The sequence below is a fragment of the Pseudopipra pipra genome, chromosome 1 (genome assembly GCF_036250125.1).
Source record: "Pseudopipra pipra isolate bDixPip1 chromosome 1, bDixPip1.hap1, whole genome shotgun sequence".
Classification (NCBI taxonomy): Eukaryota; Metazoa; Chordata; class Aves; order Passeriformes; family Pipridae; genus Pseudopipra; species Pseudopipra pipra.
Window position 1 is genome coordinate 44,258,170 of NC_087549.1, and position 16,703 is coordinate 44,274,872.

The window sequence follows — 16,703 nt, forward strand, 5'->3', positions numbered from 1 at the left end:
AGTAATGAGTGCAGAGAGACTGGGAAAAACGAGCAAAGTATAGAAGGGCAAGAATGCTCTTTTAAAAGGCAAAAGAACGTAATTTCAAAACACAGTACTAGCTAACTACATAGTTTCATAAACCCAAGTAAAATTAGTTCTATACATACACTGATTTTCTAGAATTTTTGGTAGGTATTTTCATATCTGAATAGTTTTGTTAATGTTCTGTAAGTCAGCACAAATGCTTTGGTAATTGTACTATCTGTATACTGCTCAGCAAACAAAGGTGATTCATGGTTGCTCGTTGACATTTAGGTTGATCCTGTCTGATTATAAATCTCAGTGTCAGCTTCAAGTGATATGAATTCATTACATAATATGAAAAGTGCTGTTTTGGAGAACATTACGTATTCCACTCAGAAGTGCATATAGACCAAATGTGAAAGAGTAGAAGGATATTCAGATGGTCTAGTACTCTCAGATAGTGGATTGTCCTTGCCCTGCCTCAAGCTTTCTGCATTATCTTACACAAATTAGTTTCACTTTTTCAGTTATCTCCCAAACCAAGATAACACTGTAATAGTATCTCTTTGGCTGATGAGGCAAAAGCACCAATGAAGATAAGAGTTGTTAGATAAATCTGCAAGATAAGTGACCCTCAACCAAATCCAAAGTGCTTCAAGTTGAACACCTGAATATTTCAAGTTAGAAAACTCCAATGTTTACAAACCTAGTAAGTGTCATGTGGGACGTGTAAGAAAGTGAAAATTACACCAGATATCAAATACAAGTGTTCCATCTACTTGCAGAGGAGCAAATAAGACAGGTTTGCTTTGATTGAGAGTTTATTAAAAAAAATGAAGCAGACCTTCAGTTTTTTCACATTGCTTAACTACAGCTAAATTAAAAAGCAAGGTTGAAAAGCAAACAGCAGAAGCTTGGGTATAACATTGCATACCATTCTGCCCACTGCCACTTCAGACATACTTTAATCATTATTTTGTGTGTGTGCATGAGAAAACAATATCTCATAAATTAAATAACTAGTCATACGGGATTACACCTCTCTCCCTCTCACAGGGATCTGAATCACGTCTGACATGTTTTTACACAAACATATTTCACAGTAAATATGAATCAGATTACAGCGTGAAACAAGCTGCCACTGACAGGCAGCTACTAAAGCGGCTGTAGCTGGCCACTAAATATGCCACTGCAGAAACGTACTCTAGGGATACTTAGCTCTTTGTCAGATCACAGAGATAAGCCTTAGCTATTAGAATTCCTCTCTTCATACCCGAGAACTGTAGCAACCCCGAACTATCGTGAATAGATAAGGACGCACACCTGTACTGGGCACCGGGTGGACCTCACCACCGCAGCAGAGGGAATTAGCGAGGGCGATGACGTGTGCAGTTTCAGAAAGCAAGAACTCAAAAATCAGCACTACCCCCGTTGTAGCTCTCACAGAATCCATCAGTCCTCAACTGCCCCCCTGTGACTCCCGTCTGCACTACAGTGCCTTAGCTTTAAAGACCACTGTAGAACGCCCTTGGGGAAGGAAAGGTCTAGGAACTAAATGCACGAACGTGTAACATTTTACGTTCACTCGTGAACTGGGGAGCACTCCGTTCTTCCCAGCGTGGAGTTCTGGAGGAACAAAGTTTACTTGCCACAGATCATAAAGCACAGAAGTAAATATGCAAGTCTGACGTTCTAAAGTTAGAAATATTCTCTTTCTCTAGATTGGAATGAGCCCAGCCAGACTCTTAACCCAAAAAATTTCATAAAACATTTATTGAACATCTGGATAGAAACCCCATATCTAATAGTGTCTCGGAGTACAACTACTTAGTGAATTATCACCCTTAAATACTTATTTAGAGTTCCCAAGAATATTCAGTGCCCTCTTGTGGTTTGAATTATGAAAGAAGGAAAATTCATGAAAGAAAATACTCAGGTTTGATCAGTCTCACAACCGAGGTGGCACCTGAATCTCACCCTCTATAGCACTGGGGCCACCACAGTTACACTGGAGAAAAACCACCCCACGCTCTTCAGTCTATACCTGCAAAAACAGAGAACCTAATGAAAGGTTTTCTGAAAAGAAAGTGCTGTTACCATTAAAGAACTGGTCTTTGTGAGATGTTTTTAATTTTAAACCTCATCCTAATCTCTTCAATCCAAAACCAGATCCTCCTCCTAAAGAAAACAACGAAGTAAATGCTTTAAAATGCATTTAGAAGCAGTAAGATCTGTCTGGTAAGACTTCCAGATTCTTTCCAAGTGCAAACACATTCTGAGAAACATGAACTCCTCCAGCCATAGAAGTAAACATGTCTGGAGAACTCTGGAAATTATTGGTGCTAAGCTTCTTAGTTACCGTATTTACCCCCGAGGCCCACACCAGCCCCATATTAAGGGCACAGCCGGAGGAGCTTATAAAACATACAGAATATGAAACAATAATTAGTAGCCAAGTAATAGAATCGTACTGATTTAATTGCTGACTGCTTTAAAAGACAGAAAAGAGAGTGGGAGGGGAACACACAGTGTAAATTTAGGAGAACTGCTGTAGGGAAATGCACAGAGAGGAAAACAGGTGGTGAGACACTGGAACAAGTTGCCCAGTGCAGCTGTGGATGCCCCATCCCTGGAAGTGTTCAAGGCCAAGCTGGATGCAGCTCTGAGCAACCTGGTCTAGTGGAAGGTGTCCCTGCCCACGGCAAGGGGTTGGAACCGGATGATCCTTTCCAACACGAGCCATTCTATGAAAAAAAGAGACAGAAACACAACAGTAGAGAAAGAATGTAAAGTAATAGAGAGGAGCACTTTTCCCAGTGACTAGGCATCCCCATAAAAACAGTATTCTTAGCCCTGGGAAATAACGTAATAGAGAGGAGCACTTTTCCCAGTGACTAGGCATCCCCATAAAAACAGTATTCTTAGCCCTGGGAAATAACCTACAGTTTCACAGAGCTGAAGAATGAATCCTAAATGTATATGGAGTACTTAAGGCACAGATTTAAAACAGAATTAGATGCTTTCTGTAGAATGCACGTGGCAGTGAGGACTTCCCCAGTGCAATTTCCTAACAGTTTGCGGAATGGTGGGGGAATAAACATAGAATTCATTTTCCTAGCTCTTTCCTTGTTATGTCCATAAAAATAGAGATACATGACTAGGGGGAAAAAAATGTTACAGATAGAATAAGGCTGGTTAGAGCTAGAAAATGAAGAGGTGAAAACTGGTCCTTCCCAAAGCAGACCTAGAGTTTGAGAAATATAATAAACGGTACAGACCTACTTTATTCATGAAAGAAGAAAGTCCATGCTTTGCTCTGGTAATTCACTGGGAAGGGGCAGTATTAACATTATTGAAAAGCCTCCTCATTGCAGGCACCCTGAATCCTGACCCCTATGTGTTTTCAAACACAGCCACAACACACACAAAAGAAACCTGATCTCTAAAGCAAATGTACACTGTACAGATCAAGTAGTTTTTGTGCCCTTTCATTGCGTTTCTCCAATTCTAGAAGAAACCTGAAGATGCTTTTATCAAATATTCTTGTAGCTCTCCTTGCCTGCAATAAACCAACCTTGGCTGCCAGGTACTGCAGTCATTTCACAAATGGCACAGTGTTTACCAGACACGGCAAAGTGCACATCTCTCTCTTAACAGTGTCCATGAATCGGTGCCTGTTTCTGCATAAAATAAAGGATATAAAAAATACACTACCCAGACTCTTTCACAGCAGAGTCCTCACGGACGCTCGTATGCAAATCTCACTAGACTGAAAAGCTAAATTTAAAAAGGAGGACCCAGGAATGCTTCCCAAATACAGAAAACCTTCTAGCCCTGACTACCTGTCAGAAGATGACCTGGGTGCACAAAAGTCCCACTCTTTCCCTGGGAATAAAGCCCTGGCTTCAGACTGGAGCAGGACAAAGGGCAGTTTTACAGAGCTCAAGTATCCTATAACTCAGATATTGCCAATGAGAACTAAACACATGGAGTGCATTCTCTCTAAGTAATGAAATATGAATTGCTGTAGTAAAATAAAATAAAATCTCTAACAAAGGGCTTATAAACAGATTTAGGGGATAGAGTGGTTTACTTAGAGATCACAAAATTAGATTCTATGGGGAAAGAATAAACTAACAAAAAGGAAGTTTATGTAACTTTGCTACACTTCTGTCATTCAAAATAACACATTAAATCAATTTCATAACTGTAGTATCATCTGTATGTCCTCAGAATGTAAAAGCACAAGAAGTAACCAAAGGGTTTTTCAGCTCAAAAACACAGGGCAGAAGGATAAATCATCTAGCTGCCATCTTGCAACCAGTCCAAACTTACTGACAATTCTTTCCTCAGAAAAGCATTAACTCTTCTCAGTAAATCTACCTTTAAATAACAAGGTTTGCTAATGGCCCCAAGTGCTACATACCTCTTTCCCTCTCCTTTTGTTATTTCTCATTATTTCTCTATTAACATGACATGGGACAGCAACATACAAACATGGAAGGGAGAAAAGAGGCAAAAAGTAAATTTTGGCCAACTTATCTTTTTTTCTGCTTTCTGGAAATACCTAAGATATGATATAAGGTAACTTGTCAGCTCACAGATGGATGATGAGTCACAGCTCATCAGTTCCAGGGGACACATGTCATTCCAATAATTCACATTGTGAAGGCATACAACTGACCACATATTGAAGTTTGAGAAAGCAGCTGAAAAGAAAGAAGTAGCACCAAGGGAACTGATCATCTTTATTATGCAACAAAAAGACAAACAGAAAATAAAATACTTTAATAGGAGAAAAACAGAAGGTACAACTCAAACATAATAACATATTGAAACCATACATAATGCAACATGAACATGAAAACATTGTTTAACAGCAATCTTCTAGTGAAGATCGCATGTTCTGAGCATCACCCATCACATATACACAGCTTTTTGTGCATGTCTGAGTTTCAGTGAGAAAGATCATGACCAGTAGGAACATATTTAAATAGTTTAATTTTCATTAAACGCTTACCTAGTGAATGTATTGGATGCAATCTCTTCATATTAAAAGTACAAAATCCTAAGCAAGGCCGCGCCTGCCAATACAGATTTTAAATAAAGAGGATAAACATTTTGCAAGGGCTTTTCTTTATATTGCTTTAATACACATTTGTTGCTTTTAAATGTGTATTTAAGTCTCTCAACATTTAAACATGACTAAAATGCTCAGCAACTACTCATCAAGTGACAACTAATTATTGCTATAAAAAATTGCTTCCCAGAGTTTTAAAACAGATGTCATTTAATTTGCAATTCTCAAGATATATTCAAGTAATAAAAATAACTAGTTCCAGTGTCCATGAGGCATTCAGAATCTGTATTGGCTGTAGGCATTTATTGCCAGATCATATAAATATTTTATCGAAACTAAAAACATTAACTAAACTTATATGTAACTGTTAAAACTCCTTAGGAAATGTATGCAGTAATAAATCACCACAGTATGTATTTTTACTTCAAAAAGGTAAACCTTTAGCATCAGGCTACCTTGAACTTCATTTCTGTCTCACAGGCACTGTCTCATAGTTGGCTTTACAGAGCAAAAGTAAAAATCTAAATAATCTTTCCTGTTGGATCAGTGAACCACTTCAAGTGGTCACACAAGCACTAGAGCTGACAGACAAGTGAGAGTACACAGACAAGAGTATGGGGGCAAATAGGAAGTTGGAATACAACATCAAAGTGTGGTGTGCTGTCAAAATACTGCAGTAAGATGGTAACAAAATGCAAGAACTTTTAGGTCGTTATAAAAAGGATATAACATTCAGCCATTTCTGAAATGGACAACTTTCTCTGTACCTCGGCCAGCAATGCCTTCAGGAATGTTTTACACTCTTAAAAATGTAAGCTAGAAAAGTCAAGGTACAACGTATTCTGGTTTAGTTCCAACACTCAATAAAGTAGAACTAAGATTCAGTTCTGAAACCCAGTACATTGCAGAATGAGGAATTTCAACATTACCAGTTTTGGAATATGAAATATCCCAGCATTTAAAGAATAATCAAAACCTCTGTTTGGAGCCCAAATGGGAGGCAGGGCATAAGAAACAGATTGTACTTTGGCTGCACAATTGATTACTACACATAAATCACCAACTAGACTAAGAAAATTACTGGGGATGTTTTCCACTACATATGCAACACTCAGTAAGAACAATAGCTTAACAATGGGTGATGGCAACACAGGATAAAGAGTCCTATACCTAAATGGTATATGTTCAGAACGGTCTCTGTTTAAACCTCCATAATCAATGTTGTGCAACCTTCTTTCCTCTCCTCCCCTTTAGTATTAAATAAAAGATCTTAGAACTCTTTTACACATGGATTTTTCATTTAAAGTCAAAATTGCATTATTGCTCTATTTTCTCCGATTTTAACAATGGTCTTGCTGGGAATGTGGAAATCTAAAATAGGAGCTCTTAAACTGTGTTGGTAACTATTTTAGAGCAAGTCTTTTCTTCTGAACTGTTTTCTCAAGCCTTCAGATGCAGGAGATGTACAAGCTTTAAACAGTTTTGTCAAAATAAACAAGTTTGCTTCTGAGTGTTGGTAGGTGTGAAGCCAATTAGTTATTTAGTTCCACAACCTTCCATGAAAGACAGGACAGAGCAAAAATTCAATTCCAAATGCAACAACAGGAGTTCTTAAAAAGCTCCAACAAAATGAAAAACTATCTGATCACAGTCAGAGGCCAAAAGAGTATAACTTCTGCATGTCATCTTTGCTCAGAAATTATGTCATCAAAATCGCTCAGAAAATATGTCATCTTCCTTAGCAGTTGGGAGTATTAGGAATACTCCACACTCATCACATTAGTAAGCAAGCATTCTATTTCAGTTATGCTCCAGAAGCGGAAAAAATAGATGTAATTATTCATAGGCAATGGCATCATTCTTTCTCAATGAAAGGTGAAAGAAGCCCTGCTCTGCATTGTTAATCTGTAGAAAAGAAATATATTAATTTTTTAAGCTGTTGTTATTTTCAGTCACATAGCAACAGTAAAAAATTAATCACAACATCAAATAAAATTTGTCCTTGTCAGGAAAAGAAAAAAAATAAATTATTATCTCATAGATACCTTAGAAGACAGTTGAACTTAAACAAACTCAACAGTGCAACAGAGCATCCTTGATATCTTTCTAAAGATACTTTCAAAGTTGTTTTTGGTGAATTAAAATATCCTACATTAATCATAGAAACTATGTAATTAACAGAGTAGTAAAGGTTAGAGAAAATCAAGACAAGAGTGAGAAGTTCCAAAAAGGTCCCTAATTCCACAGGGACAGATCTCGGTAAAGATGTCAAGCTTGAGTTTCAGCAAAATCATTTATCAAAAGTCCTTGTGAGTGTGAAAAAAAGTTTAGCCTGAAAAGTAGTTACTGAATACCATTTTTATTAATATACACTTCAGATCACCAACAGAAGTAATTTTTCTCGCAGATGATCAGTAAGATGGAAGGGGCTCTGCTTTAAAAGTTCACATGACAGGATTCCTGAACTGCATTTTGGTATTGGGCTTCTTCATCAAGCTGAAGATTCTAAACAAAATGAAAACATCATCAAAATGGACAAATACTCAAGATGTACCACAATCATTAGTTTAATTATTCCTCTTCCACATTTTTGCATAGGAATTGGCACCTAGATGAAGACCCTTCATCTTTATGTGTACTAGATGATTGTTTCTGTTGCACAGTATCTTTTATTGAACCAAATACCAAGAGACACTTGAGACAGGAGAAGAATCAGATGAGTGGGACAAGGCTCATTAAGCAGAAGGGTCCATCTTCTCTCCCTGGCTCAACTCCATTATGGAACAGCCAGCTCAGGAAAGCTGACTGTGTCATGCAATTCTTATAGCAGGGCTTCTAACCAGCCATAACATTCTGCATTAATGAAAACAAAATGTGATCCCCAGACAACAGTAATCATAGATTGTTGAGAATATACTGCTTAAAATGAGAAAGCAAACACATATCACAAAAGACGTGTGTTTAATCCTGCTACTTTTCCAAAGTTATCTTCCAGGTCGCTAATATGCCAGAGTAATACATCTTTTTAGTGCAATTCTGGCAGTTTCCCCAAATCAGAATTCCTATCACCAGTTTTGCGTCATCAAACATGCAAGATGGACTCACAGTGAAGAGCCTAATTGCCTGTATTAAACTCCTAGCTCTTCATGCCTTTATCACAGATCATTCAACTCAGAGAACAATATATATCATCTTTGCCATCTTGAACCATTGAGGCTGCTTATGCCTCAAATACTATGCCTGTCCCACACAAAGCTTAATGAGCATACCCCAAGGCCTGTCAAACTCTACAGAAACTACAACTCAAACTCTCCAGCTTTCTGAACCCACAAGCCAACAGGTCGACTTGACTTAGGAACCAACCACTGACTATATCTGTGTATGTAGTTCTGCATCTACTCCAAGGTCATTTACTCAAAGACAGCCTGAAAGGAGGCAACCTCAACACCAACTTAATGACACATCTCTTTTCAGTCTCTCTCACAACATACCGGAAGAGAAGCTGTAGCAGCAATACCAGCTAGTCCAGCTGCACTTTGAGTCCTGAGATTATGATTTAGCAATTTCTGCCATAAAGGGTCAATAATGTCAATAAAACAGAGTAGCATCTATTTTACTTTCCCTAGAGGCAGCAGTAATAAACTGTTCTAATAAACACAGTAAAAGTAATAAGTTGTCCACATTGAGAATACTAAGATAAAGGTTTAAGTCAGTTTGGGGCAATTTAACTATTCCCAGTAGCACTTCATGTTGAGAGTAGAAAGTTTAAGAACAGACAGGTCTAGTTCTGAGTTCCATACAAAGCAGGAACATAGCATGTCCAGAGCACAAGTCTGGTACAAATTTTTTATTCAGCATTTTTATTTATAGGAAAAAAAAGTTACCATTTATTCCTCTACACATCAAAGAAGAAAAAGCTTACCACAAATTCTCCATAATCAAACCGGTGTCTTAGATTTAGATGGCCAACAAGATTTCTAGTAACCTGGTTAGTATCTGCCCAAGGAAGAGATACACAAATAGGACAGATCTGTATTGGGAGGGGGAGGAGAAAGAGAGAATAAAAAAAAAAAAAGGGTTATTGGTAATACAGAATGCATTAAAGACATGCTCTACAAGAATAACTAGTTTATTACTCATCCACTACCAAAATAGAGATGTTAACATCAAATCATAGTTCTCAAGAGTGTTTTTCCTCAACTGTGTAACATTCAAAACATATATTTCAACTTGCTGGATTTCTGAAGTGTTTCTCTTAGGGATGGCAGATTATCATGTCCATCCAACATTCAGTCAGTTTAGAAAAGAAAGTGATTACTGCATCCTACTTATTCTTTGGGAGAATTTTCATACAATTGAGCTATCAAGCAGAAAACCAAACACATTTTTCTCCTCTAGACCCTTTGATTACATCTTAGACTACTTTCCAAGTAACTGCAGGTTTCCCATGAAACAATAGTTATGTTAAATATGGGATTCTATAGAAACAGATCTGAAATACTAAATTAAAAAGAGTTAAGTGTCAGGCTCAAAAACTGAGCTTGTTTCACATCAAGATAAATGAGACAGCTGAGTCGGAAATGCCTTAGGACCACTAGGCTGGACATGAAATGTTTTCATGTAAAAGTTACTCCTCAAGACAAATGCACTGCATGAAGTATATTGTCTTTCTCAGACCAGAGTGATTGTTACAGATATAGAGTAGTTACTGCACATTTAAAATTGTCCACATAATTATAACAAAAATAGCTTAAGAAACATACATAAGCAACAACTTACCACGGGAACCATCTGATAAAGATGTCTATTATTACAGTGATCCAGCAAGCGCTGTCTAGTAAAATTGGCTTCCTGACACAGGGGGCATTTGAAGGTTGGGTGTCCACTGTAAACAGAAATACACAGTATTAAAAAGAAAAGAGAGTTTTAGAAGCAGTGTTACAGAGAGCTTAATTCATCTGTTATCTCCTAATTTCTTCCCTTGTTTTGATAAAAACAACAAAAAAACCCCCACATCCTCACTGACACAGCAGCAGATCTAACACAGCTCCACTGCTACTTCCAAATTGCAATTTTAAGGTACATTTATAATTTGTATGTCTAAGTGCATTCTTCTTAGAACTGGGCTTCTTTTGTTCCAAAATTCTTTTGTTCCAATTGCAGCTACATGCTGTTCTTACTTTCTGATAACATCTTTTAGTGCAAATCCTTCCAGAAAGTACTAAAAAAACCAATTTCTAATGTATACATGCAAATGCAGAAGAAACTACAGCATTTTTTAAAAACAACTTCTTGAAGGTGTTTCTGGAGGGGTTTTTTGTTTTTAAGTCAGTAGAAGCTTGAACTGTGACTATCTGGATCTACTTTAGTAACAGCTATAGGGAAATAAGCAGCCTACCTTGTTTCTCCTTGAAGTATTTGACTATTAGCCATCTCGCCATTATCAGATATTGCATCACTCCTGCTACTTTAAATAAAGAAAAAACAAAACAGCAATGAAAATCGAGAGTATTTTACTCCACTATCAAAATTTTTTAAAGTTTAACTGTAATGGGGGAGGGAGAGGAAAAAAATCCATCAAGTCCCATAAATGTCAAATCAACATACAGTGCACATAGTTTAACTTTCACAACTTTTCCTTTAGATCAAGATATGTCCAGAATATATTTACAGAATCACAGAATCAGCAAGGTGGGAAGAGACCTTCAAGATTATCTAGTCCAACTGTCAACTCAGCACCACCATAATCAACCCTAAACCATAACCCCACATGATGCATATTCAGACACCTCTTGAACACTTCCGGAAATGGCAACTCCACCACCTCCCTGGGCAAATTATTCCCATGCCTAGCCACTCTTCAGTGGAAAAAAAAAAACTTCTAGTATCTGATCTGAACTTTCCCTGATACAACTTAAGGCCACTTCCTCTTGTCCTTTCACTTGCGACGTGGCAGAAGAGGCCAACCCCCATCTCACTGCAAGCTCCTCTTGGGTAATTCTGGAGAGCAATGAGGTCCCACTTGAGCCTGCTTTTCTACAGGATAAACAACCCCAGCTCCCTCAGCCACTCCTCACAGGACTTGTGCTCCAGACCCTTCGCCAGCTTCATTGCTCTTCTCTGGACATGCTCCAGTACCTCGATGTCCTTCTTGTAGTGAGGGGACCAAAACTGAACACAGGATTCCAGGTGCGGCCTCACAAGTGCTGAGCACAGTGGGAAAATCACGTCCCTAGTCCTGCTGGCCACACTATTGCTGATGCACATCAGGATGCCACTGGCCTTCTTGGCCACCTGGGCACACTGCTGGCTCATGTTCAGCTGGCTGTTGACCAGCACCTGAGTCCCTTTCCTCCAGGCATCTTTACATACACTCTTCCCCACACCTGTAGCAGTGGCCAGGGCTGTTGTGACTCAACTGCAGCACCTGGCACTTCATCCTGTTGAACTTTATGCAGTTTGTCCTCCATCCATCAATCCAACCTGTCAAGGTCTCTCTGAAAGGTCTTTCTACCCTCCAGCAGATCAACACTCCCACCCAACTCAGTGTCATCTGCAAATTGACTGAGGGTGCACTCGATCCCCTCATCCAAATCATCAATAAAGATGTTAACCAGGACTGGCCCCACACTGATCCCTGAGGAACACCACTAGTGACCAGCTGCCAACTGGATGTAAGTCCACTCACCACTACACTCTGGGCCCAGCCATCCAGGCAGTCTTTTTTTACCCAGAGGACAGTGCACCTGTCCAAGCCATAGGCTGCCAGTTTCTCCAGGAGAGTACTGTGGGAGACAGTGTCAAATGCTTTACTGAAGCCTAGACAGAAAACATCCACAGCCTTTCCCTCATCCACTAAGGGTCACTTTGTCACAGAAGGAGATCGGGTTGCTCAAGCTGGACCTGACTTTCGTAAACCTGTGTTGGCTGGGTCTGATCCCCTGGTTGTCCTGCACGTGCCACATGATGGCACTCAGGATGATCTGTTTCATGACCTTCCCCAGCACCGAGGTCAGTCTGACAGGCCTGTAGCTCCCTGGATCGTTCTTCTGATCCTTCTTGTAGACTGGCATCACATTTGCATGGATAATTTAGTTACCATGGTGATCCTCAGTGGACTATCACGCAGCTTTACAGGAAAATGGTATCATCTAATACAACAAACATTTAGTCAACAAGAATGGTAATGGAATGACAGCCAAGTAACTGAAAAACCATTATGAACTACATGAATGTAAGACAGGTAGCACTTTCTAAGTTTTTTGATTTAGGATTTAACTGCCATGTGTTTACAGAAATGATTTACAACTTTCAACTACAACAAGGAAAGTTTTCTTATGCTGAGCACAAAACAAACTTATTTTCTAAAGTAAAAGTAACAGAGAGGAACATTTTAGAAAGTAAATTTGACTGTATATGCACCTCTAGCTAAGCCAGAAGAAACTGTCCAAACATGCTGATCCTACTAAGAACATCAATATTTACAGCTACAGATAAGGTCATGGTAAATTTTTTTATATATCTGTGATATTCTATGCATGGGTATTCTACTGTTGCATACTCAATAAAAAGTGATATAATAATATCCACACACTTTGGCGAAACGTTGCTGCAGCTAATTCTGGTAAGAGCTTCGACTTCCAATATACTGATGGGTTAAAAACCAGAGAAGTTCAGACTGCTAAAAATAGAAAATTGATGGCAAAATAAAGTAAATAAAGGACAGGATATATATTAAAAAGCTCTGTAAAACTAGCATGTAAAAAAAGTTCTTCAAAAATAACCCAAAATCCCCAACATCATCCATCAGTGAGAACGTATGAAAAAAAAAGTTCTTTAGCTTTACTGCCTGAAAACAAGTGCTGTCATTTGATTTTATGGTGTGTAACGTACTGGAGTTCCTTACACATTTCATAAGAGATCTATTCAAAATAAATTCAATCAGAAAGCAAAAGCTTGCACAGTAATGTTTTGAAACAGGATAGGCACTAAAACAAACTTAGGAAGGGGAGGGGGAATAAAAATAGACAGGAACTTCCCCGGAGGTAAATATTATGAAAGATGTTACAAAGTAAGCTGCTCAAATGCTGTCAAGGCAAGGAAAGCAAGCCACAAATACCAAATACTTTTTAGGAGAGTCTCTACAAGACATTCCAAAGCCATCATGCAGAAAGGTTTTCTTCTGTCTGCTAAGAGTAAAGAAAAAGACCTGGAAAAACTCATACTTGAAACATAAAAATATGGACAATAATTACTGCAAAAAGAAGGAATTCCCTGGAAAAAATTAATTTCCATGGGCAGAGGGGGTGGGGAAAGAAGAAGATGAACTGTTATATACAGAACACCCTGATTACCTGTTCCCTGTTGAATCTTGGGAAATCTGTAAGTTTGGAATAATTGAAGAAACACCATATTCATCCTGATACTTCTTACAGGTTTTATAATGCTGTCTCATCCACGAAAATCTAACCTGAAAATGAAATGCCAAATTACTGAAATCATACTGAACAATCCAAGGATAGAAGGAAGAGGTAATTCTGCCAACAGAAAGCAAGGCATGCAGGAATTTTGTAGATATCATATGCAGCAGAAACCAGAACTTGTGTCTCCCCTCTGAGCATGAACACTTTCTTCACCAACAGGACATCTTTGATTCCTCTCTGCTTAGAGCCTCTGCCACTCTGTGAGACTGGAGAACACTGCCGCTCTTCACTCCCCACTCCACCAGGCATTTGAGGGCTCTCTCAGGGGTGAAAGATGTGAATAAATGCCATTTAACTGAAACAAAGTCACTGAAACTACACCTACCAGGTCCAGGATCAATAACTGATGAGCTACAACGAGAGGGGCCATGAGGATGGGCTAAGAACCACTGCTCCTTCTTCTTTCTCTGGCCTGCTGTTACCTCATGCAGAGGAACTTTTATTTTTTTTTTTGCATTAGGTGTGTTCCTTTTCTCTTTTAGAGGGGAGGGAAAAAAACAGGTGAATGAACACCAACTCAATGCTGCTTGATCCACCTTTAATTCAAGGCAAGACAACAAGTTCCTTAGATTTGTCAGAAGACAGCTGGGTTGGACATGCCCTAAATCAGAATTTCAGGTCCAACAGCACTGTCAGAAGGTGCTCACAGGTTTAGAGGCTGAACAAGATCATATCTCACATGCCTGAATTCCATTAAAATTCTTGCTTGGTTCTTGCTTCCAGTTTACTAACTTCCTATCAGTTTCTTTCTCCCCGCTTTCCATCCCAATGAATCACATGGAACAAAGCAAGCAGATGAGGTTTCCACTAGTACTAATCTTCGCACTGGCAGAAGTAAGTCCCAAGTGAAACGAAACAAACATGAAGACTACCCGGGTTCGATGCGATCTGTTATAAACAAAATGCGTGGCTGAAATTCTGCATTCATTTATACCAGAAGAAAGATTACTCTTGGATTGAGTGTGGGGGGGTCAAGATTTCACCTAATGTTCTGAAAATAATGACCCCTTGACAAGAGAAACAAAGGGAATGTAAAAAGACTGATGGGGAAGGAGGAAGTTAGGTATGATTGTATGTGCACTGAAAGTAATCAAGCCACTTTTTCCATTTGTTTTAAATTAAATTTTATAGAGGCTCTAAGCACTTTCATCTCCATATTGAAAGTTTCTGAGGTTTTCCACGTATCTGCAACTTTCACGTTCATCTCCCTAACTTTTCTTTTGCCAGTTTTATAGCTACATCCAGTTTTCCCATTTCTGTTTTGGAAAAACTGGCACTCCACTAAAAATGCCTTTACTGACAACTCAAGATCCTCTTTGAGTTTACATCTGTTGGGCATAGCTAGGCACTGCATGCCTAGCATATGCACAAGCCATACAAAGCTAAGTTCAAAATGCTACAGGCTCTTTAGCCCCAAGACAAGAATGGCACACACTGAAAGTGTGTCTGGACAAACATATGAAAAATTTATTCAACTTTTTTTTAAAGTTTTACTCTACCTGCTTCTCACAGCATCTACAGCCCCCAGAAGCTTTCTTCATACTGTTTTCAACATCTAGAGCCCTTTTGGGATACGTTCTTTCTTTTTTAGTCACGCTCCCCCGGCAGAGAGGACAATGTGTTCCACTTTCTCTTATAGCTGTCAAGAAGCACTTCCTGCAAAACCTAAATTAAAAAGTTAGCACAAACAAAAGTTAGCAAAATGAACAGATATTTTGTCCTTGAAGAGAGCTAGGTGATTGATAGGAAAAAAAAGATATATCAGAGTAATGATCTATTGAATACAAATCTTTATAAGGAAAATGAAACAATGGTGCTTATGAAGAAGAATATGGAAATTAGGGGAACTTGGCAATGCACTTTAGGTAAAGCTCTTATTATTTATTGACTAGTATGGCTGCACACCAGACTGATCATTAATTAGATATTAAATGGTGCAGCAAGCACGTGATATTGGACAATCTTATCAGAGGAATTCCTGTTTATTGTCCTTAAGCAGAACCAGAAACACTGCAAAGCTTCATTCAGCACGGGTTTCCAGAGACCTCAGTCCACCAGCTTTTGCAGCTCTCTCTCTTTCCTCACGCACCAGCTGCCAAAAGTATTTTGCTTTTCTACGAAGTAGCACGTTGTAATCAAGCGTCCCTCTGGAAAAAAAATGCTGAATAGACGAGCTGAAAAGAAAGAACAACTCATACTACAGTCCTTGTTCGAAAAGGAACGAGGAAAACCATGAAGTGAAAAAAACGCGAGTTAGGTTAGAGGGTGCAGTGAAACTCCCTCGCCACCGACCAGACCGCCGCGGGGGCTTTTCCTCAGTGACCGGTCCTCGTCGGCTACAAAGGAAAGAGGCGAAGGGAGGCTGGGGCAGCACTGGGCTCGTCATCCTCACAGCCAGAGGCTCCAGGCCGAGGGTCCGAGTGGGGGGGAGCAGAGGAGCACAGGGCGGAGAGCCGGAGGAGGCGAGGAAAAGGCTTGGGAAGGGGCGAGGGGCCGGGATACCCACACGTGCTGGCAGTTGGCGGTCCTCACGGGCGTTTTGAACACCTCCTGGCACACCGGGCAGTAAAAATCATCCTCGCTGAAGCACGCCGGGGCCGCCGCGGCCCCCTCGGCCATGGCAACACGTCAGGGCCTCTCCGGCAGGAGCGGGGACGAGGGACAAGCCCCGCCCCGGCGGACTGAGGCGAGCCCGGCTCCGCTCCCGGGGGCCGCCGCCGGGGGCCCAGGGGCGGATCGCTGGGGGCACCCGGCACCGGGGGGGATCCCGGGTGGGATCCCGGCCGGGCTGCGGCTGCGGCGGCAGAGCGGAGCGAGCCCGGCCTGCCCTCCGCCAGCCGCCCCTCGCCCCTCCTCCCGCCCGGCCCGGGGGAGCCCCCGCCCCGCGCTCTACCTGGCGCTGCTCGGGTAGGAGGGACGCGGCAGCTCCGGCCGCTCTCCCGGCGGCACCCGGGGGGGCAGGGGCGGGGCCGGGGTTTCCATGGCGATCGCCTCCCGGCCCGGCGGCGCCGCTACGACACGGCGGGGCGGCCCCTGCTCCGCCCTGTCCGGGAGGATTCCCCGCTCCGCCCCCCGCGCTGCGCCCGCCCCGCCGCCCGCCCGGGGCCTGCCGAGGGCTGCTGGGGAATGACGGA

At 40.7% G+C, this 16,703-nt stretch overlaps 1 protein-coding gene across 2 annotated transcripts; it reads right to left on the bottom strand.

Annotated features, from left to right (window-relative positions):
* Positions 1–7,429: 7,429 nt before the first annotated feature.
* RNF138 (ring finger protein 138) lies at positions 7,430–16,436 on the bottom strand. Of its 2 annotated transcripts, none has more exons than XM_064654260.1 (7): positions 16,076–16,436; positions 15,069–15,234; positions 13,441–13,556; positions 10,485–10,550; positions 9,866–9,971; positions 9,009–9,116; positions 7,430–7,591 (listed from the first exon to the last, which is right to left on the bottom strand). In XM_064654260.1, the coding sequence occupies exons 1-7, from the start codon at positions 16,186–16,188 to the stop codon at positions 7,523–7,525; spliced, it is 744 nt and encodes a 247-aa protein (XP_064510330.1). In that variant the 5' UTR covers positions 16,189–16,436; the 3' UTR covers positions 7,430–7,522. The 2 variants fall into 2 exon arrangements, with proteins under 2 accessions (XP_064510330.1, XP_064510323.1); XM_064654253.1 differs by having other exon boundaries at positions 10,485–10,553; positions 16,076–16,433.
* Positions 16,437–16,703: the final 267 nt, after the last annotated feature.